The sequence below is a fragment of the Lutjanus erythropterus genome, chromosome 5 (genome assembly GCF_056507025.1).
Source record: "Lutjanus erythropterus isolate fLutEry1 chromosome 5, fLutEry1.hap2, whole genome shotgun sequence".
Classification (NCBI taxonomy): domain Eukaryota; kingdom Metazoa; phylum Chordata; class Actinopteri; order Lutjaniformes; family Lutjanidae; genus Lutjanus; species Lutjanus erythropterus.
Genome location: NC_139321.1, coordinates 30,857,305 through 30,881,946, shown reverse-complemented (window position 1 = coordinate 30,881,946; position 24,642 = coordinate 30,857,305). Strand labels below are relative to the sequence as shown.

General features: G+C 38.1%; 1 protein-coding gene across 6 annotated transcripts in view; it reads left to right on the top strand.

The window, feature by feature from the left end:
* atp8a1 (ATPase phospholipid transporting 8A1) overlaps positions 1-24,642 on the top strand; it is a 159,001-nt gene that overhangs the window by 117,478 nt on the left and 16,881 nt on the right. For all 6 annotated transcript variants that reach the window (XR_014770626.1, XM_084719601.1, XM_084719597.1 and 3 more), the window contains 6 exons: positions 3,386-3,460; positions 6,255-6,377; positions 13,696-13,774; positions 15,013-15,074; positions 15,300-15,356; positions 16,664-16,771. Coding sequence is in view for 5 of the 6 variants with exons in the window: in XM_084719601.1 (XP_084575727.1) it covers positions 3,386-3,460; positions 6,255-6,377; positions 13,696-13,774; positions 15,013-15,074; positions 15,300-15,356; positions 16,664-16,771 (504 nt within the window). In the remaining variant the exon portion in view is untranslated. The remainder of the gene's footprint in view (positions 1-3,385; positions 3,461-6,254; positions 6,378-13,695; positions 13,775-15,012; positions 15,075-15,299; positions 15,357-16,663; positions 16,772-24,642) is intronic.

Genomic DNA, 24,642 nt, shown 5'->3' with positions numbered 1-24,642 from the left:
ACAAATCTTCTTTACAACAATTTACAGCCATTTCTTCTTTTAGATAGTGTATTTAAACCAGAAGGCAGAAGTAACATAGTACAAAGGAGGACTTAGGTAAAGTCTTCAGGTGTCTTTTCTTGAATATTTATTTTTCTAATAACTTCTTACTTTTACTCAATACATTTTAACACAAATATCTGTACTTTTTGCTCCCTACTTTTTATGACTGTGCATAATATCAATATTATATCATGAGACTTGATATCATATTAGATTTTGGATATTGTAATACGTGCTGTCTTTTCCTGGTTTTAAAAGCTGGGTTACAGTAAAGTGAAGTAATTTTCTGAATTTACCAGTCTGTTCTAGCTGTTCTATTATTTGCCTTTACCCATTTAGATTCCCGTTATTGATGATTATTTACAAAACATCTCATTGTGTTAATATTTTGTGAAGGCATCACAAGTCATCCCTACAATATTGTTACAATTAGGGTTCGGCCAGTGGACAGTACTGTTGTCCATTGCAATGGCTGACAGTCATTGACCACTGAGCCCTCTACCATCGTAACATCGTGATTTAAAAACCGTCTGTATTTGAGGAAGTGTGTCACCTCAGATTGGTGGGAGAAAAAAATCAAAAGTGAATGAATTTTAGGCCATGGGATGTCATAAAATGTCTTAAGAACAATTTTGATGGGTAACATTACTTTTATAAAGATGCACTAATAACTGCACTAATGCACTAATAACTAACTGTTGAACTAATGACCACTAATGCTGACTGTGCATTTGCTACTATGGACAGGAAATAGGTCTTAAATTTTTATCCACATGGTCTTAAAAAGTCATAAATTTAAACTGACTTTCACTTAATTAAAAGAGGTTGAATCTGTATTTCTTTTACCACAGTCCGTTTTACACAAGTATCTGTACTTCTGCTTGAGTAAGGAATGAGTGAACTTTTGCCACCTCTGATTTTGTCTACTCAACTTGGAAGCTAATGTCGTTCATTTAAAATACCTGGCTTCTGCCCTGATCTTTGAGGCATTGTTTTGTTCAGATAAGTATGACTAACCAAGATAAGGTTATAAGCCTCATCTCCACCCAGCATATGGTTTACATTACCTCTGTCTCACTTTCCTGACACAGTATATCAAAGTCTCCATCATTCAGAGTCCCCCTGCCCCTATAACTATCCTCTCTGTCACCCACTTGTCTTCAGGTAGATCAAGGAGGGAAATAGTGGGCTTGATATATGTTTGTAGGTGATCCTGTGATGAATCCAGTCGGCAGTTTGCATCATGTAGGTGGCATCTGGAGGTCTAAGCTTTCCCACTCATTTGGTCTATTGTGGCCTCTTGGCTTTCCTGAGTTTGAAACCTGGCTAAATTAGACTGATGACATGTTCATCACGGGTCAGCACTTCAAACAAACTCACATTAGTTTTAGGAGCATTCAGTTGTTTTTTTATTCAACAGGAAACATTCATTTTTCCAGCTTTACTCCCAAAATGACTGTTAATGCATCATCCTTGCAATAATTTTCAAGATATATTAGCAGGAGCTGTTAACTCTTTGATATTTTTCAAATTATAAGAAACCCCACAGTCTCTCTCTGAAGTGTTGGTTGTCATAAGACAGTGAAGAATGTAGTGTGATGGAAAAATGGATCGTTAGTCTGTAGACACAGTGAGGCCATCTCAGATCTGATAATAGTAACCACTCACCCTGACAATCACTAATGGAAAGCATATACTGAAGGGGGCAATTGGAAAGACTACAGAGATTTTGTGTTTTCATCATCTAGTTTGAGTGAAGCCTAAAGTATCAAATTCATGACTAAAAGACTTGCTGATTAAACTGACAGTAATGGGAAATGTGAGTGTTTTGGACATGAAAACATCGTTGTAATCTTGGTTTCTCAGTGAAAATCAGAATCAGCTTTATTGGCCAAGTATGTCTACACATACAAGCTATTTGATAAAAACTCTCCAGATAATAAATAGGTCTTGTGAAGGGTTTATTTCATGGGTGAAACAGTATCAATAACAAAAAATCAAAACTGAAAGTCTCCTTCAAAAACAATCTAAAGCAGACTAAAAGATTTGTACAAAATGAAAATGCCTTTATTTTACAGGACAGAATGTGTTAAAAACATTGTTACTGCTGACTGACTTTGATGAAAACCATGTTATTCGCAACATGTTGCTGGTTTTTAACACATTTCACCATGTAAAATAAAGACGTTAATTTTGTACAGACCTTACAGTGTGGTTTGGATTATTTTTGAAGGAGACTTTCATCCATACAATGAGCTTCTCACAAGATGAATAAGCACAGTATACCTGAAGTATACCGAGAGCGTCTGTATGTGATCAACAGAAAGACCCAGCAGCGCTTTTACTCTGTTGTCATCAATAAATATCCATACTCTATTAGGCAAAATATTTATAGTTAAATCTCAGTCTGAGATCTTAGAAATCTGAACCAGATTTCTAAAAAAAAAAAACCCAAACATTTTAAAATTAAAACTGTATATTTCAGTTTTCAAATGTACTGATAATGTAAATCTAAATGAATTACTGAAATGACCAATTTACTTTAAATCATTTGTTTAGTGTTTAGTGTTGTGTCTTCATATTGTCATTTGTTTTATGCGTATTTGTATTTGTGATTTGCTAGTCTTACTCAGTCCCTCCAGGAAATTCCAATGTCCCTCGTGCAAATGTCATACATGCATGCCTCAATGAACTGACTCAGTATTTTATGATTTACTACCTTTTTATTTTCTGTTTTTTCATTTTGTCAAGGGGTACTTAATACAAGGTTTGTCATTGTTATTGACCTTTATCAATGCTCTGTGCACTTTCATATTTTATAATTTTGTGCTGTTCTGACTGACTTTGAGCTCCAAAAAGATTTTTGCTTTTTTGCAGAATACTCCCCAGGTGCACTTCTTCACTTACAAATAAAGCACATTTTGTTAGAATGTCACTTGCTCCTGCAGTTTTATTGCAAAAAAAATGCCTGAAAACATCACAACATGCCTCACAATTTTTTAAGGGAAACCTGCAGTGAAATCTGGCATTTTGGCTGCAACAATCCCATAAAAAAAGCCCATGAAATTATGGACGGACTGCTAAATTGATTTTATTGAATAGATTTTATTGATTGTATAGAATACACATGGCAGCTAATAACAATAGCAAAAATGCTAAACAAATAAAGGTAAAGAGTAAATAGGACTGTTATGTATACAAACTTGAAAAAATAGGTGTTTATATCTTAAATGTAAGCCATATTATAAATTTGTGATTGTATTTCACTGTTGCTCTGGCATTCATTTTTCTGGCATTCTGTTTTTGCTGTTACTGTTTCTTAATGTGATTTTGTCTCCTTTAGATCTGGTTTGCGTTCGTCAATGGCTTCTCAGGCCAGATCCTGTTTGAACGCTGGTGCATCGGCTTGTACAATGTGGTGAGTGTTAATAAAATTTACTCTCTAAAGAGTCCACTTCACTCCTTTTCCCCATCACTCTTGAACACAGAACTGATTTGCAGAGGTGCCCCAAAACTGATCCCTTTATTGCGTGACTATGTCATCAACATCTTGAAAACTTTCTCCTTTATTTATGACCTGTTGTCAAGTCCATATTCCCTCTGTGCCCTAAACTATGTACTGAATATGAAAGAACAACAGCTTTGCTTGCCCCAAAGAGTGTAGTTAGTGAGGGCAGCTACGTTTGAATGATAAAAAGAATAGGAAGAATGTAGCAGCAACTGAGCTGGCTGCTGATGTAGGGAGTCCCACAGGGCTCTATAATGGGACCACTCCTAATGAACTCATATTTCATATCTGTCATGAATTAAGTAGAAGAAAGAATGTGCATCTGCAAGTCTGATCTTTAATACCTTGCCATTAAGCCCACAAGGAGTTGATATGTAATTTTAAACTGTTTATTAAAATCAACCAAATTCAATAAACAAAAATGAATGAGAGAAGTGTGAAGTGAAATTTCCCTGCATTCCTAATCGGTCTCAAATGGAAGTAATTTATGGGAGGGACAAACTGTCAAGTGAGGAGAACATTTCCAAAGCCCTGCATTCATTTCATAATAAACCACCACCTTAGAACCAGTACTGTATTGGGAGGGGTGGGGACAGGGTTCAGTCTTTCACTTTATCCAAAAACTGGAGGAATTCCTCCAGCTCAGTGGGGGTCTGTCGGAGGCAGTGGGCTGAATCCGCCCCTCAATGGAGATCTTCCTGGGCCTGGCTCTGAATAAGAAAGGAGCCCAGTGGAGCATGTCCTGTGACCCGCTGGTCCTGCAGACAGAGGCCTGCAGACTCCCACTCCAGATGGGCCTACAGGGATCTCACACCAACTGACCCACTGAGCCCCCCAACTGCACAATACCATCACTCCTCTCTCAGCAGCTGCTATACAGAACAACATTACAACACCACTAAGAAATTACACTTTAGCAAGGCTTAAATACCTGCTTCTTAGTCAAGAGCATCGCAGATGTTCATTGGAGATGAGTTTTGCATATGAAGAGACTTCAAGCATGTCGAATCAAAATAAGAAACCCCTGAAGGGTTTTAAGGTCAATGGTCTTCAGTGATGAAGTGAAGAATGGAGTAGGTGGAGAACAAAATAAAGCACATTCCTTTATAAAAGTAGCATATGGATATGGTGGCAATGATGACGACAGGCATCTCACTTAAGTTTTATTACACATTACATTCAATTGCTCAGTGCATATATGGTAGTTTTATGAAATTTGTGAAGTTATTTTGGTTTTCAGTTGCATAAAACAGTTTCCTTTAGGGGTTTGGGATTCTCCAATTCCATAATTCCATAAGACTTTTCTATTTTGTAGTCACCGTTCAATGTCTTGGAAAAGAATAAAAAAAATACTGGGAGGATCACAAATTTTGCCTTGGTCTTAATAAGAAGACCATCTTTTGTCCTTATTTTGTTATGTCTGTACTGTACAGTTAGCCACACTATCAGAATTAAGTATAAATTCAGTAATTATAATAACTTAAAGGTCTACTTGCTAGATTTTTCAAAGTGTGCAGCTGTATCTCACAGGTGTCATCAAGAGCCTCTTTTCATTACACGTGCTTCCTGGCGTGACTCACTTTGACTCGACACGTCAGCCCAGCATGGCAGGGATTCGCATCACCATTGCAACAGGGCTAAGTGCTGGAAGGCATGTCTTTTAACTGAAGGTGGGCTTAGCTGTAACTGACCACCTGTAAAGTGATGAATAAACATCCTAGATATTCTTCACAATAAAAGTCGCTCTTATGATGACACAAAATCAAGAAATGTTGGGTGAGCAGTAACTTAACACGACTCCTGTCAGATGAAACAGACATGAAACAGTAAAATAAAGAAGATAACAGAAGGTAAAAACAGCAACACAGGAAAGAAAGTATACTTCAAACAGAGGCTACAAAAGTGCCTAGAGCTGAACATAAAGACACGTTTAAAAACATCTTTCTCACTTGTGTCCTGCACAGACATAAGTTTCAACACACATTTGTTTGAGAGGAAAAAGTGTGTGTTGTCACGGGTTGGTCATGGTGGATGAGATGTCATATTACTATATAGTTTTGCAATTTATTGACATTATTTTGTCACTCCTATGGTTCCCAACGTTTTAGGTAACATTTATTTGACCGCACAAAGTTTGCGGCACAGATTTCTGATGAGAACTCCCCGAGTTTTCCGCAGACTTTAAACAAATAGAGATGCTGCTTGTAAAACTCAGAATGTTATCAAGCACATTACCAGTTATTCAGGAAATACGTTTGTTTGTCTATGTGCTGAAGTGGTCATGTTGGGAGATGAATGAGTAATAGTTTTGCACATGATGTTTGCTCTCTGTTCTCCACATTGAACCTGTTTTCAACCATTGGTGATTGGAAAAAAACATCCAATTTAAAGGCTCTACTAAAATCTAGTTGACATTTCTATCAGCCCTGATTTAGGTCATTTTAGGTTGTTTTAATGTATTGTGTATGCTTATTTTTAATTTAAAAAAATCTTTGTTATCTTAAATGTCTATCACATACAAGCAAAAAAAAACAAACAAACAGATTTTTGTTCTTGATCACCACAGAAAACTGTATTCCATTTGGGCCTGAAAGAGATGATAATTTTCCTCTGTTTAATTTGTTGGATGGTGATTTAAATATTTGTATGAAACATTAAATGAACTGAATTTAACATGAATATTTCTGTCTGTGTGTGTATGCAGATCTTCACTGCTCTGCCTCCTCTCACTCTGGGAATATTTGAGCGCTCATGCAGGAAAGAGAACATGCTGAAATACCCAGAACTCTACAAAACCTCCCAGAATGCTATGGGCTTTAATACCAAGGTAATGCCAGTCTCTATCACATGTTCTTTGTGTGCATATTTACTGTTTTATCTACACACAAGCAGATTTAAATACTATTAGATTACTTTTTCATTATTCTCACTTTGGTGTTTGTTATTTGTTGTGTTGTCTTGATTACTTTAAAACCTTTTCTGGTCTCTGTCCTGTTCTGTGCCGCTACAGTTACATAATTTCTTGACAGGGAGCTATCAGGTTTCTCCAAATGTAGTGCAACGTTTTAAGCAAACGGTTATATAGTCGTACAATATTTGTGAGTTTTCCTAACCCGATTTACTATTTTAGTACTGTATCTCACTTCATCACCTCATAGTGAATTTATGTTAAACGTCTAAAAGTTGAGTATCGTTACCTGACATTGTGGTAATTTTATACAGCTCAACTAGTATTAAGTATCACAAACTTGGTAATTTGATTAATTGTAATTGTCAAAGGAAAATAAATGAGAAGGTCAAATGTTCCAGCTTTTAGAACCAGTTAACATCACTTTGACATGAGATGTTCTGTTGTGTTGTTGAGGCCTGATGCGTCTCCCATCACAGTGACCTGGCAGCTGTAGTCAACAGGTCTCCAGTCGTCACTCAGTTTGGCCTGGCTTGACCTATTCTGTCTGGTCGCAGGGGCTGTCCATTAGCTTTCCCCCGCTGGTAATAAAGATGTCTCCTCCTTTCTCCATGCTGAGCTGCAGCCCTGGAGCCTCCTCACAGGCGTGGTGACCTGGTTAGCACTGCATGGAGGTGGATTAAAGACTGATTGGCCATGGCGGTCAGGGGCAGGGAAGGTCAGTTGGGTTGGGGGATGCAGGCGAAAGAATCAGTTGAAGAATGGAATAGAGAGAGTGTGCTGTCATTGTGTCACAGCATTTGTTGCGGAAAATTATGCAATTTGTTTAAGTGAGGTAGTTGTTTGTTCTCAGAGCAAGGCTGTCAGATTGAGTTTAACCCATCCAGGACCACACTCATACAATGTATGAATCAACATTTCTATCTCCAGTGAGACCAAAGCAGAGCTGCAACCAATAATTATTTTCATTATTGATCAATTTAAAGATTATTTTCACAACTAATCATTAAGTCTATAAAATGTCAAAAATTATCATCACAATTTCCCAGAGCCCAAAGTGGCATCTTGAAACAGTACAAAACTCATGACTCTTCATTTATGTTTAAAAATGACGAATAAAAGCAGCAAATCCTCACATTTAAGAAGCTAGAAACAGACATTTTTGCTTGAAAGTTCACTGGAGAGGGAAGGAGATAAATACTTGTATACACTAATATGCAAAGCCACATTGAAGTAAGTCACATGCAAATGGATGGACATGTAATCACTGTCTATTAATGCATGGAAACGGTTGAAGAGATCCAAGAAATGGAAAAAATATCGCTTTTCTCTTTACTTTCTCTTTATTTTTTGATTTTGTTTGTCCTGTCTGTAGTAAAACTGTACAAATCTTGAAGTATTAATGAAACAAGTGATAACTTTGATGGATTGTAATTTGAAAACCTGCAGTACAGATATAAAAATAGGAAAATCACTGACTATTAATTAATTATCAAAATAGTTGGCAATTAATTTTCTTTTCATCAACTAATCAATTAACTAATTGTTACAGCTGTTAAGCAAGGAGTACTTGAAGTCTAATGTTTATTATTAATAGGCAGACAGCAAGCTCTTTTAAACCTAGCTTATTCAAGTCAAATCCTTGAAATTCTTCCAAAACTAAATTAATTGGAATCACATCTTTCTGATCCTAATGTCGAAAGCCACAACATATATGACAGTAAGCAGAATATCTTTGGGTTTTCAGCCTTTGTTTGAATAAAAACAAGCCATTTGAATACAAGTGCTGTAGGAAACTTTAACACACTTCTGACCCTGTGATAGGCCATGAAGGTACTGCAGATAGACTGTAAGAGGTCAATAAAAATAAAGTGTTTTTAAGTTTCAGTTCTGCAAGTTTGAAATTACTATAAAAAATGTTTCAGTTTAATTAGGAATAATTTACAGTATTAACTAATAACTAACGAACTATTAATACAAAGCCATTACATGATATTCTTAATTTGTTTGACCTAGTTTAACGGGTTGGCTGCAGAAGACTTCCAGATAACAAATTGGACCATGGCATTCTTAAGTTTGGGAATGGCTTTTATGGATAAAACAAATTTTCAAATAAAGAAATGTAAGATAATCAATATTAGAGCTGCAAGGATTAGTTGATTAATCAATTCTGTCTGTCAAAAGAAAATTAGTTGCCAAATATTTTCAATTATTATATCAATCAGTGATTTCAGTTATTTTTCAAGCAAAAATTCTGGTTCCAGCTTCCAGAATGTGAGGATTTGCTGTTTTTCTTTGTCATTCATGTCTTTTGGATTTTGGACTGTTGGTTTGACAATAAAAACAATTGTTAGTTGCAGCCCAACTAATGTCACACCTGCTTTATTAACTATAAAAAGAATGAATGTGAGTCCCTCTCTGAGGTATTATTGCAAAAATTACAAAAAACGTTTGACATTGTGAACTCAAACATGATTAATGAACACACTCACGGTCATTAGTTGAGTTAATGTAATCTTACTTGTTATGGCCTGAATTGTTAATTAAAGAAAGCTGTAGAAATAGAGGTCATTCTGTAACAGAACAGACATGCTGTGCACAAAGTAAGTGCTATATGTTGTTTGTAGATAAATGTAGTTTGTAGTTCTGCTGACAGCATCAGATGTTGTCTTTATTCCATTAATTATACACTACATTAGAGAGATACTTGTCGTCACGACTGCTGATTTAGTCGTCCAGAATCTTGGTTGAATTCTCTCTCAGGGTGGACTTTCCTTTCATTAACTTTTTTGAATACTTCATTAACCGCTTCATGCCAAAAAAGGGTCACAAAAATATGCGTCTGATAGTTAGAAGCAAATGAACCTCAATTTTGTTTGGGCCACATTTTCCAAGACCCATAAATGATGACTCGGCCAGGTCAGCAGGTTGTTTTTGCTGGCTTGTCCACTCTTTTCCCAAGATATTTTCCTTGCAGCTGGCCCGAGGCGAGGCGAGAAAATCCAGCAGGAATTTGGCCCCTCGAAGCCTGTCTTTTTGCACGCCTCGCTCTTTTGTACACAACAGATACTGTCTTTGTGAATTAAAGCTGTTTGTGTTGAGGTGAGAGAAGTGAATGACCGCGGGTGTTAAAAACATGAGGCGTGTCTTCAAATGTGTTGCCTGTTCACTTTTTAGTTACATATTCCTGACACTTGAGTCACTCTAATAAACCACACTTCCCTTTTATATGGTCGTAGTAATTACAGCAGTTTACCAGCAACTGTCACCTCTTACACAGCACCTTTTCCTCTCTCATATACCTCTCTCTGTTTTTTCCTCACCAGTTCAAAAAGAAACGGGAAGGGGTGGGCAGCTCTGGAAATATTTGGCTCAATATTAATTACTGGCATTCATGCTTTTTTTTGGCAATTAGGAGTTCCACAAAGGGCAGAATCTTTACAGGACAGACCGGGCATTCATTCAGAGGGAATCCCTAGCAACTTGCTGGGATACAAGGGAAAGAAAGAGAGCAGGGCGGCTGGAGGGGTGAAAGGGAGGATCGTACTGTGACAAATGATTATGAACATTTATTGATTTCATTAGCATTCATCATTGTGGAGGGGAAACCAGGGCTTGTTTGCACCCCCACGGTGTTTGGGAATGGAGGAGTCTGATAGAGAGCTGAGTCTGTCAGTGGGAGACTAATTGGCATAAACATGTGATTGTAACATTAGTGATGATTTAGTCCACATTTGAACACAGATAGAGAGACATAGAGGAGTGGGGGTTGGTGTCTGCCACCCCGTCACTCAGTGTATTGAGTTTTGTGCTCACAGTGGGAGGTAAGGTAATCCTGGGGGGGGCGGCTGCTATGGGACTTTGTTAAGTCGATAGAAAAGGTGAGGAGGTCGAGCCACTGAGGCCAAGGTATAATCTAAAGGCTGAAGACCAGGGGTGGAACAATATATCGAATATCTCTTTATTGCAATAAAAAATGTCTTGATACTGTACCGGTCAGTCACAATATCCATCACAATATTACTGGTTTATTATTTCATTTTAGAAGGTCTACTATTAACTGTGGCATTGTTTTTGTTTTGCAATTGTACATGGTACAAACATTCATGGCCAGAGACAAATTATGCTAACTTTTAGCACATGCTTAGATCATGGCTGGCTGCTTTTATTTGATTTTATTAAAGAAAGAATGCAGAAGCATTTTAAGTTAAAAGGAAAAACAAATTTTATACAAACTGCTGTACACATACAATTTTTCTTTGTTTTTTAAACAAGAAATATTTAATATATTTACTGAACCAAATCATTAAATGACCATATATCACCAGAAATTAAGGAAACATGCAAAGTTGAAATTGAAATACTAACTTTTCCATCAACGATGCTACAGCCCGCGAGTTCTCGTTTGAAATTTTCATTCTGGTCTGGAACAGCTGTCATCCCCACACGCCCCATTTTATGATAATTAAAGCTGAATGTTCACAAAATGAGTAAGTGTCCGTTTATGAATCGTAAAACAATGATTAATAATCTTTTGGAAGAAGTAGATGTTTAACAGTTAAACTGAGCAGTATTACTGAGTCTAGCAGTAAGCCAGGCAGTGGCTTCTAGAGAGAGTATTTTCAAAGTATTGAGCATTTGTTTTCAGGATAATAACCTTAACTTTATATTGACAGACAACTGACAGTTATAAACAACTGATCAGCTTACAGGATAGGACTTGTCGTCACTTGTTGTTGTTCCCTGAGTCTGGGAAGGAGAGGGTGGGAGGAAACAACACACTTCAAACAAAGATTGTATATTAGATTGGGATTCATCCTATTTAATATACTGTCCAGTCTTTGGACTGCAGTAATTATTTTTGAACACTAGGGTGTTATATATATATTTTACTTTAATACTACCATAAATATTGTACTGTGGACTTTTTATGATGGTTTTATCACACTGTGCGTTTTTGGTATCACAACATCCCTACTGAAGACATTTCTTTTCACTGCGCTCTGTCCTATTTTACTCTCCGCTCCTTTGCTTTCTTTTTCACAGCCTTTCCTGGCAGAATATTTAGAATAACCCTTTGATGTACAACAGTGCCAGTAGTTATTCTTAAGTGATTCTAACTTGTGGAAATCCCAAGAAATCTTCACTTTTCAGGGTGTCCGGTTTGTATTGAATAAGTCATGTTTTATGTTTCACTGACAGTCTTGCTGAAGTTGTTGAAATGGGTGTTTTTAAGAAAGCGAGACTCTAACTTGTTGTCTGCCAAGAGCCAGTGATTAAAAAGAGGCCAAAGATTAAAAATGTGATGTTTATTCTGTTTTTATTTTACCTTCGTCAGCCATTTACTCTCTGGGTTTGACAAATTTTCAGCTCTCAGTATTAACACCAGCGTCTGGGTCAGCACGAGGGAGGAAGAGGGGGCACAAATGTGGAGCAGTTTTTTTGGCAGAATAGATTTCACGGCTGTTTCATGCTACATCGCCCATTAGTGTTTTGTTTGGCTGCGGCATCGCATAATGTAAATTTGAAACAAGGTGGTTTTGGAGTGGGAGTATTGATTTAAACGACTCATCCAAAGTCTGCGTGCTTGCACGCTCAGGCACACACGCAGACTGCGGTCCACACCACGATTTTCCAGCCCCTTAATAATTACCATGAAAACAGTTTAATCTCTGTCAGGCCTGTCAGTCTCCCTGTGTGTGTTTCTAGACTGATTTCTGCTTGTTTAAACCCTCCTGTCATTTATTTCTGCACCAGTTAAAATTCTCACATGAAAGGGCCGAAGCCCAATGAAATGTAATAGGAGGAAACCCTCACACGGGCAGCACATTAATGTGGTATAATATTCTTTTCATCGAGGTGAGGACGGGTATTTTGCAGTTTCATATTCTCGCTGCTTTTTTTTTTGACTCTGTTAAATATGTTGTAATTGTAACAATTTAGAATACCCTTCATGAATTATGGTAAACTGATAGTTAAACTTTAGTTAATAATTATTTTACTGTTAAGCAACATCCAAATGTTTATGTATGTTTTATGAAACATTTATGAAGCAGTTGTACAGTTTTATAAATATCAGTATCAACTTTATAAAGACCATCCAAACAGTGTTTACAAATGCACTGCACAGTATTAAGAAACCATTTAAAAAGTATTATAAACATCAGTTGCAGCACATTCTCACTCCCAACTCAGGAAATATGGCTGCTTGGTCAGTGGCCCTATACTTCAAACTGTAACACTGTAGACACCTCCCTAGTGTCAGTTTTGAGTGAGCAGGGCTCTACAAATCAAATTAACAATAATAAATATGCAACATTCAGGTAGACTTTCAAAATAAAAGTACTTGTGTAGGTTTAGGAAACAAAACTGCTTGGGTAGGTTCAGGAAAAGATGATGCTAATAAGTACTTTACTTGTGTATGTTTGGAGGTTACATATGTAAGTATGTGAGGTATTATAATCATCAGTTGCAACTTTATAGTAGCCATTCAAATAATGTTCCTAAGCAATTTCCAAACTAGTTATTAAATATCTGGTCCATCCCTCTATGTAATAATTCTTTAAGGTCTACAAATCATCAATCAGTCCATAACAATTACTTAATATAGCACATAAAACATTTCAACGTCTGCATTGACTTTCAGATCAATAATTTAATCAGCATGTAACTGATGTGATGAATGAATCTATAATTTCTAAACTAATTATTTTATATTACACAAACTAATGATAAAATAACATTATACCATTACAAATATAGTAAACAATTAATCATCATTTCATTGTTTGTTAAAGGTGAAATAACTCTTAATTAAAGTTTAATATAATTATCAATTTACCATTTGTAAAGTGTTACCATTGTAATCTTTAAAAAAGTTCAAACCTGCACATGGACGTCGTCCACTTGCTTTTCACTGCTCGTACACACACTCAGCAGCTTCTCTCTCCCATAACACACACAGAGGATATACAACGTGTCTGTCAGCGGGGTGGCCATTCAACGCGGAGGCCCCGACAAAACCGCCACTTAGCCTAGCGCTGGGCTGGCACAAAAGGCCCAGGTCAGGGGTCACTTGGAAGGCTGGAGCTCCCCACACCCTTTTCTCATGCTTTTTTTTCTCTCTCCGTCTCTCCCCTCTCACTCCTCTCTCCTTGGAATCTCCTGCTGCCTCAAACACCCCCACCTCCTCCCCTCTGTCTCCTCCCCTTCCATCCCTCTCCCTTTTATTTTGCAGGTCTTCTGGGCCCATTGTCTGAACGGCCTCTTCCACTCCGTCATCCTCTTCTGGTTCCCCCTTAAAGCCTTCCAGCATGGTAAGTAGCTCCCAGAGACTCCCAGAGCCACGGTTCCCGGCAGACTCTGCAGATGAAGAGGGAGGACAGTCAAACACACATACTTTGTCTTAATTAGTTCTCTCATCAACCGTCCGGTCATGAATTGCAAACGTGTGTGCTCCAGCAAGAACGAAACACCCTACTGAGTGGATATTCATGTTTGCGTTCACACAGTGACCTGCTCAAATGCTTTTGCACGCCGCTATTTTCACTTCATTTTTTGAAACACACCAGTCAGATACTAACTTTTCTGTAATTGTTGCAGTGCAGACAGTGATTTATCCAAATAGACAACTGTCACTGTGCAATTATATTTATATTTAATTCACAATAACTTTATTTATCTGTAGGTCAATTGTGCATGTTTGTGCACATTAAGATGCAAGGTTTCTGTGTGGGTGTGTGTGCAGAGAGAATAGGGATCTTTGAGCCGGTAAGTCTTGGCTGGCCGTAGCAGAAGACCACACAAGCTTGGGCCTGCTCTCCAAACAAAGGCGCCAAGCCCCTTCAGTCTGACTGACAGGCTGTCAGCAAAGCCTCAGCGCACACAAGACATGTGACCAGCCGGAAGTAAAGGGAAAGGGAGCTTCTCTCTCTCTCTTTCTTTCTTTCTTGCTTTCTTTGCTGGCAGTCACACATTACTCATATTTTATTCTCAGCCGCAGCCCAAATCCACTTGCGCAGTTTGGAGCAATTTGTCTGTGTGATTTCTATTTTATTAATTTAGGAAGTTCTTCTAACTTCTGTTTTGGGAAAAGTGTTCTCAGTAGGTTGGAATCAGATTTAATGGTAGAACAAATACACATTTTGTCAGAAAAACAGTGCTGCTTTTTCTATTTCAGCCAGAACATTTAATTTCTGACCATGATTAATGCACACCAATTCTGCCGTTCAGCATTACTGATGGCTTTTCACTGAAACACTCTTTCCTAATAGTTGCAAAAGACAGAATTAACATTCCAGCCTCTCTGAAAGGGCAGTAATGGAAGCAGCATTTGACTGTGGTGGTTTTCACTTCATGTTCCCATGTCTGCTTTTATATCTGAGCCTCTAACAAAGTATTTTACACCAAATTTCACACTGAGATGTACTTAATATCCAGCATGCTATCTAGCTGTTTATTCTTTGGATCACCTAATGGAAGTCTGTATGAAACCCAAGAGCTGAAGAGAGACAGCTTTGGCCCTAAAAGCGTCTGTTGTTGATTCCCTTCACAGATACAGTTTTTGGCAACGGAAGAACTCCAGACTATCTCCTCTTAGGCAACATGGTTTACACAGTGAGTGCACCAATCTTCTTGACAGTCAGTGTTTCTGCTGTGTTAAACACCTCAGGAGTCTGAGCCAAATGCTATCAAATTTCTTGTACTTCCTTTTCTTGTATTTTATACTGTGTAGTATGTAAAACAGAAATACATACTTAATGAAAATTCAGATATGTATGATACACATCCCATGAGGGGGACAGTCTTGGTTTAATGACAGTGTGATTTGTGTCCCCACAGTTTGTGGTCATCACAGTTTGTCTTAAAGCTGGCCTTGAGACCTCATCGTGGACCATGGTAAGTTGACGGCTCTCTCCTCTCTTGCTAATGTTCTGTTATCTCTTTCCAGTTCCTCCATTTTATATGACCACAGATACCTACGACATGCTTTACATCCTCTTCTTATCTTCAAGTCTCTTTATGGTTTGTTTCCACTGAGCTTATAGCTGTAAACCCAGTGAAATTACACATACCACATGGTAACTCTTTCAAGTTACTAGAAGTCACGGAATGTGAACTTTTATATCCAAACTTTAAAAATGGCAACAACAAGGCAGTAAAATCTATGAAAACATTGGTCTAAATACATTTTCAGTAAGTAGCACTGGACCTGGGGTGATGGAGCCTTCTCCATAGCTGCCCCCTCCCTTGGGAACTCTCACCCCAAACAACTCACAGACTGCTCCGACCTGTCCATATTGAAATCACTGTTCAAAACTCACATATTTAGAACTGCCTTTAATGTCTGATTAATGTTATGTTTTGTGGTTTGTTGTGTGTTGCATCTGGGTGTTTTGATCTTTTAACCTATGTAAAATATCTTTGAGTACCCTGAAAAGTGCTATTAAATAAGATGTATTATTGTATATTATTATTATTAAGTTGTAGTAGAGGGTAACTTTGGTTGGTTTGGTTTGGTTTTTTCAACTTGGACCTATTTTTCCATGTTTTCGTACCTATGTGACTAATGGGGACAATCAGTTTTTACACTGGTCCAGTGTTGAGAGAGAGCAATGCAGCTGACAGAAGCAAAACTAAGCTACACCATAATTCCTTTGGGCAACTGCATAGCGTCAAACTACTCCTGTGTTCAGTAATACACTCTGTAAGGCAATGTTTTAGCTATGTTTTGTTTGTTATTGATCGTTGAGTGAGTTTTATTTTGTCAAGTGTGAATGAAGATTATTGTAATGATATTTAAATTACAACTTTGTAAAGAAGTCTGATGGGTTTGGCAAGAGCAATAAAAAGCTGTGTCTGGTTAAATAAAACGTATCTTGCTCTTTTACAAAAGGTCAGCCTATAGCGATCCTTTCCATAATGTTGTCAGACACTTAGAATAACAGTGTGAGTCTGTCAGTGGTAAAGCACTTTTAGTGAATGTACTTTGACAGTGCACAGTTGCCTGGAGGGATTACATTGTAGCTGTCTTCTCTTGGCTGCATCTCCATCAACACTGGACTCATTTCAAAAATTGTTGTCCACCATATTAATCCTTTAGACACAAAAGCATTGGAAAATAAGATAGAAAAATACAAATGTTACAACGTAAAGAGCTCAAACAAATCATCGATATCTTACTGTCTCTTATTCTGCAATTACAGTTCAGTCACATTGCCATCTGGGGAAGCATTGGCTTGTGGGTGGTGTTTTTCATTATCTACTCCTCCCTGTGGCCCCTCATCCCTCTGGCTCCCGACATGTCAGGAGAGGTAAATACACATGTGCTCTCACACACACACACACACACACACACACACACACACACACACACACACACACACACACACATATTCATACACTTATTATCTCACAGCTACAACTTCCTCTGGTGCTACAGAAACGGCTGATATAATCGTCTATCACTGACAGACCTGGAGTGCCTCAAAGTTCATTTTCTGCTACAGGCAGATGCTGGTGGGAAAATTTAGGGTTAAACTTGACACAGGTCTTTGTAAGGCGAGCCAGAGGGGTGTAAACTGTCAGACCTCTGGCTTGTGTTGCATAATGACTTAATTGGGCCAATTAGCCCAGTGTTTTTGTTACATTGCCCTCCATGAGCTCTGAGTATCCACAGGTGACATTGAAACAGTGAAGCAGTCTGAGGCTAAGTAAAGAGAGGTGAATATGTATATTTGGTGTAGATGTCCTAAAGAACTACCGAACAATCGCCAGGATCAAAAATTGAGTTTACAGTGCCATTAAAAGTTCATTAAATGTAAAAAAAAAAAAAAAAATAGGCCCCTGATTTTACACTTTTCTTTGAGATGTTATTTACATGTGAATGTGTCTACTGTCTCTCTGGGTCACCACAGGTGGTCACTTGGAGCCTATTAACTACAGGTGACATTTCCCAGTGCATTTTGGGGAAGAGAATGAGGCATCTTTTCATTAGAGAACAAGAACACAGTAGGAAGCTATTCAAAGAAAAAGGCTGCCACCACACAGCATGCAGTCAATGAAAATAATTATTTATCTGGGACTCTATATAAATGTGTTGTGCTGAAGAAAATGCTTCTGGCATTTGGTGATCAGTGAACATGTAAATTGTAACACGGTTCATTACAGAGCTATTTGATTGTTTTTAGGAGTTCATAACTTTGAGCCAGTTTTTGCCATCAGTGGGGAAGTTGGATGGGCAAACTCTATATCAGAGATAAATGTCAGATTGAACTTTGGAACAGAGTTAATGAATATGCCAGAAAAATGGCTTACTAAAAAGACCTATGGATTAGTTATGTGAAATCTCTTTAAGTTTGTAGATGTTTAATTTATTTTTCCTTTCATATAATTTTCATACAATGCTGTTCAGCTTTTTACTGATACAGGTCGTCAGAACTGATGCATTCCTATCTTAGACATTAAAGCCCGATACATTGGATGCATGAGTGAATCGTTACACTAACTACACGAGCATAGAAATGCTGACTGTTTTTCTTTCAAGCATATACACACAGACACTCACATATAAATACCCAGGTGATGGGTGCACTAGTTTCACTCTATCCCCAGTCCATGAAGCCTGCTGCTTTCATCCATGCCCTGCAGCACTTGAGCGAAGACAGTAATGGTGTCCTGTGGGTAGGTGGTAACCCTATGCCCCTGCCCCAACTCAGGGATGCCAGTACATCATCAAACAGGGACACATCTCTCCGAAACCTGAGAAGGCATCAGAGACACAATCTCCCCTTCCAAGACCCTGTAGCCTCTGAAGAGCAGGATTATGCTCCACCCTGATGCAGCCACACATTCTTCACCACAGGCTCCTCAATGTGCACTTGAATCTTCAAATATTTCTCTGTCCTTCTATCCACCTATTTTCTTTTGCTCCTTCTCTTTTACTTGTTGCATCAGCTTTTTCCTCTTTGTTCTCTCTTTTTGTTCGTCTACCCCCTGCTCTGGCAGTTGAAAAATTGCCTGAGGGCCAACAACATAACAGACACCAGAACTCTCCTTCTCCTCCTGTTTCTGCTCTCACTCACAACCCAGCTCACCGCCTTTATCAACAGACGTTAAGCAGCACTCAGCTTCATGTGAACACATTCATCACTGTCAGGCTAAATATTCTTTGGATGATTGACAGGACAGGTGCAGGATCCGTCCACGAAGCACGCTGAAACAGCTCGTGTGCTTTTCAGAGGTGCTCCCAGACCGGCTCATCCCGTTTGCACCTCATAAAAGTCTGACACAGATATCAAAAGAAATTGTCAGATTATTCTGTTCAAGCAGTGTAATCTGCCACGCTAAGCAGCTTAGCTTCACCTCAGGAGATGTCTCGTATAGGCTCTGTCACACTGACCTGCCGTCTGCTGACTCGCCTCTGCTATCAACACAGCTGTCTCCAGTACAGTTTATCCCTTCTCTCCGTGCTGTTCACACACACCTTTGCTATTTTCCAGTTTCTGCTGTGAGCTGCGGTTAAGCAACTCTCACTCAGACTCAAGTACTTGTTATCAGCACATGGATTTTACACTCAGCAAGTGTGCATCAAATTCTTCCACAGTTTCTGTTCAGTGATAAAGATTTTCTCAGAAAGGAATCATTTTTATCTAGAAGGTTGCTGATATGTAGCAAGCCAGGAGTACACTCAGGGCTATCTGCACCAGTCTGTAAGATATCAATGACGTTAAGAGCAGGAATAAAAACGGTTTCAAAAGAAACAGATCAAATTATCAGTTTCTGTTTATAGGCATTTTGAAAGAGTGGTTTGTGTATAAGGGCATTCAAATATTTTATTTCATTTTGTTTTAGGAGACTGGAATGAAAAAATAAATTATTAATGAAAAATGTGCTACTATTTTGGATTTTCATTTAGGTAAGTTGTCCTGAAGCCACAAATTTAAAAAAACAATGTTGCATATCCTTTTACTGCTTTGGAATTTCACTCCATAAAGGATCATAGCATTGTTTCAGTCCATTATTCAAAATACATCATAGCTTTTATTACTTTTGCGTGTGGTTTAATTACCCTTGAGGCACTGAATTTTAAACCAACTTAAAGAAAAACTTGCCTCAGACAAGTCTCTGAACATTGAGACATCTTTAGTTTAAAAACAGGTGATGAGCTCATGTGCTTCAACATGCAGGAATTGAGAGTTGGTTGCCAAAAAATTCTGTTAGTGATGGATGATTTCTGTCAGTCTGTCAGATAAAAGTTCTAAAACCTGGGATTGTGTGTGTGTGTGTGTGTGTGTGTGTGTGTGTGTGTGTGTGTGTGTGTGTGTGTGTGTGTGTGTGTGTGTTATGAAATTTCAGTTCCTTTTGCTTTATTAAACAAACTCACATCAGAGAAGGAAATGTTAAGCAAGTGCAAAAAGACAAGACCCAGCAAGCTAGACAATATTACTTTACTAGTCCAACAGCAAGAAGACCAGCTTGGCATCTGTCTTTTATTTCAGAAATTTCTCGCAATTGACTAAAAGCCAATCCAAATGTGTCTTCACAGTTTAACTTTAAACTATGAACTTAGAATCAGGTCCGGACACTGTCTGAATGTTCCCTTTGTGCCTGTCATGAATGCGGCATGAGGAGATTGTTACATGTGGTGCCTGTAGAACATGCAAGAGCAGGACATATCTGAAACTACGATTGTTTTTGCATTGATGTAGTACACTATGATGGAAGCAGAGAAGGATGAGAGATGCAGAGATCAGCTGACTCCAGTGTCCTGACGTGGCAGCGATTTAGGGCTTAGGGCTGGAGAGCTGTCAGGGTTAAGTCCAGGCCAAAAAGTGCAGACATTTGTGTTGACACATACAGCTCCTCTGGGTAAGGTTCTAGATAACTGAAGAGTTGCAGTGCCTGTGTGAAAGAGGTATAACATTTACTCTTGTCCAGCAGCTTCTTGCTCACTCACTCTCCCCTTTCCTCTTCTTAGTTTCCTCTGTCAACATCTCTTCAGTCTCTTTGTCTCTGCCAGTGATGTCATCTGTTCAACCGGCTCTGTTCTGGCATAACACCGGTGTTACTCTCCACCAACCCCAGTCCAAAGCTCCTCTCCTAACTGTAAACACCAACACTCCCTCTGTGCTCTGAGCAACCTGTCCAGGCAACACGGCTAGCTTTTAACTAGTGATGACTTTGAACATCACTGAGAGTTGAGGTGAAGCAGCTGGAGAACATCAAATGGAAAATGAGAAAACATTTTCTCCATTAAATATGATCCAGTTTCACAAAAATCAGTGACAAAGTTGGTCTCACTTCCCCACTCTACATGCAAATAAACACGAAGACGTTTTTGTCAGTTGAATGTCCCTTACTGCCCATTTGGCCATTTATTATGAGCCTCATATTTTACCTGCACTGTCAGCAGTCTGGTTGGAGAGCTTTGTGGTCTGCTGGAATTTTATTCTTGAACTATGATCTGGACGAGGCACTCTTACGTTTTTCCGACTGTGTGGAAGTCTGATGTTTTTACATAACAGATGATGAAGAAAAGCATTATTGACAGCATCAGGCACATTACCATAGAGCCTCTCTCCTGTCTGCTCTTCTCTCTTATACAAAGAAAGAAACAAATTAATGAGCTGCATGTAATACAGAATTTACAACTGATTCGGATTTGAATTAGTTGTTTTTAACCGACGGCCTGCTGGTACAAATGGACACAAAGCCAGACATAAATTAACATCCACTGCAGGGATGGAGAACCCATGCTTAATTTGCATTACAATGAAACAAATTATGAATTTACAGGACATCAGTTAAGTATGCGGTCTTTCAGTGTGGCCCAGGATACATTTGCGTTCACACTGCTGAAAGAATGTGGTCACATGCAGCCCAGACCACCTCTGAATGTGGTCTGAGGGACTGGATCTCAAACGCGTCCTGAGTGCGACCTGTACTTAGAGCTGTCCACCTGTGATTGGATCACTCAGGATGCATGTTGATACCTGGGCTGAACAGAGCATTCATACCATTAAGCATTTTGCACTCGTTACAGCACAGCAACTCAAGTTACATAGTGCAAGAACAGTTGTTTGGGACATTAACCCTATTAAAAATCAGTGTAGCATCAAAATAATTTTAAAGCAGTTATTTTAAAGTAGAATATTTACATAAAGGGCTTTTAGATTTGGAGACATCTAAATCTTCTGGTTTAGTCTGAAACAAGCTCCAAACATTTGTCTAATCATTAGGATAAAAAAAATGTTCCTCATTTTTGTACTTTTGAAGACCTAGTGAAGAATTATTAACCACTGTCCCTCACTGTATCGACTCAGTCCCTTAGTGGTACTTGAGGAATCCCTCTGTTCTTTCTCTAAGACTCATGAGCGTGTCATATGGAAGGTTTTGTTAAACTCTTGTACCCAGACCTGTTATTCCTCCTTCTGCTAATGATTGATAAGCACCACAACACATGGTTGTTGTAATAACTGACCATGGTGTACAGTATTAGTGAGAGGAACGATTTTAATCTGCTGTATGCGCACACACTGCAAATCTCATGTGTGTGTAGTTGTAGCTGTGAGACTGCCGAGTTACAAATGTTTATGTAAGAGGGTTTTTTTTCTGTTTTCCTACTCGGTGTCTTGCTGTCTTTGTTAGGCGACACACAGAGAGCATGGAGTGAATGAAGGACCCAGCTGAGAAAATCTTTGTTTTGTTTTCCACATTAACCTCTTTCGGGATACTGACTTTTTTCAGTTGATGCCGTTTGGACAATCTGCTGTCCTTTATTTCTCTTTTTGTTTGCTTTCTTGGTGATTTTTGCTTTTCATTCTTGCTCTTTGACTGAGCATGCTCTTAACTCACATCTTTGCTCATATGATTCCTCTATACCAGTGGTGCCCAAACTTTTCCCTTAGAGGACCAAAACTAAAATTTAATGTCGGGCCAAGGACCAGTGGCAAACACCTACTGCATTGTACTGAGATTATGCAAACTGGTACTATGATCCCAAGTCCCTTACTTGACTGACAACCTGTCCACTGTGCTCAGATTAGGAGAAATATATATCATGATAAAGGATCCTACATATTTAAAGAGCATTTTTATGCAGTGATTTATATTATATTTATATATTTTTTTTTTTAATTCAGGGTCCTTACAGGTGCTGGAAATCCTTGAAAACACTTGAATTTTAATGTAGTGTTTACAAGGTATACAAAGCGCTTGGATTTTGGATAAAGTGCTTTAAACTGCTTAAATTGTCATTGCAATACTTTCTTAATAAATTGGATTCTGACAGAATAGTTTTTGGTTGTTTATAGCACAATGACATCTGATTTGATGTGATAAAAATTAAATTGAGCCTAATCATTTTGAGCTAATATATGTATATATAATTTACCAGAGCTGGAAGGTGTTGGAAAACCTTGAGCATGCTTGAAATATGCCTGAATTTGATTTTTAAAAAGGTGTAAGAACCGTGGGTTTTTTTTTGGTTTTTTTTTCCCACCCAAAACATTTGGTCCGTCAAATCAAATGTTATGCCTTATCTTATTACTTTTGTTATCAGTCTAATCTGGTTATTATTTTCTTAATTTATTGGTAATTGATTAAATGTCAGAAAATAGAAGAATGACTCCTCTCTTCTTCAAAGCCCAGTGTCTTCAAATAGTTTTTGACCAACTCCCCAAATCCAAACATATTCAAATTACTACTAAAGAAAAGCTGCAAAATTCACATTTGAGAGACTGATACATGTTTGGCATCTTTATTTTAAATTTGACCATAAGTGATTATTGCCAATACATTTTATGATAAGGGTTGTAACTTTGTCAAATTTTCACAGTACGATAATAATAGAATATCACAATATACAATATTACACAACTGTTAATGTCAGTTTTTTGTTGTTTTTGCTGGAAACATCTGGTGGGACAAAATGAATCTTATGGTGGCTCAGGCTGGGCAATACACTTATCTCCCAATTCAATACTATCACAATACCTGGGGGGCAATTCTATATGTATTGTGATTCAAGAGGTATTACGATTTGATATTATTTATGGCGATTTATGGCGATTTCTGCTTGCGTTTTTACCCTAGACTGTGGAAATAGTTGAATCATACATGAATCATGCCTGATATTTCGAAAAAACTGCACATCACATGTCAGTTAGTTTTTGAATGTTATTTCAGCATCATCATTGCTATGCTGGATATACAAGTAGAAAATAAAATACTTTTTGAAGCAAAGTGCAGCATTTAACTGTACCCGCTCATCAAGCACGTTGAGTTTTGACTTTAGACTTTTTTGGGTAGCTGGGTAGTGTGAAGTCTTGAAGACAGAGTGAGTTATCAGTACAAAGTCAGCAGCTGGTAGTTTGTTTCCACATAGCAGAAGAAATTTAGGACAAAAAGTGTGAGCATTTGCAATGCTAATTTCTATTAGCATGTCAATGGGAATTCCCATTATATGTTAGCATCAAGCTGACGGACTAACTGACACTTATTATATATAAAACAAATAGATTCAGGAATCGTAAAAAAGAATCATGATACTTAAGTGAATTAATTTTTTTCCTCCACCTGTAATGGGTGGGAAAGGGTAACCCTGCTCTATACTGTGCTGTATTTGCTACCTAAAATAAAAAGCTTTAACTCTGTACTCACAAGAAAGTCTTTGTTTCATCTTCAGTTTCCCTCATCTGCTTGAAGTCAGTACATTCAGTGTTGTCTGGTTGTTCCAGCTGACTTCAGTCAATTGGAGAATCAACATGGATAGTTGCAGAGCAAAGTAAAGTCTGACACAGTCTTCAACTCAGTCTAACCCTTCTCCTCTCAGTCTACCTAATAAAAATGATCGTACAAAGGAGCTCTGTGCATTCAGGAAGCTAGTGTTTGAATATTAGCATCTCTGGGATGTCATACAGCTGGCAGAGTATCCTGAAGTTGGTTTTTCATAGTCAGGTTTGCTGAATCCAGAGCATACTGTAGACCTGTGGGGTGAAAAGTGGAGTAGCGGATTACCTTAATTTACATTTACCATTACAATGCCAGGCATTAACATAATTCAAGCTACTGAGACTCTCTCAGGAATGATCAGTCAGGTGCCAGATTCCCCTGATCAAGGCTTCCAGGCAAAGGACACATAAAATTCTTGATCTGTTTTTTTTAAAAATATGTTTATCCTTTC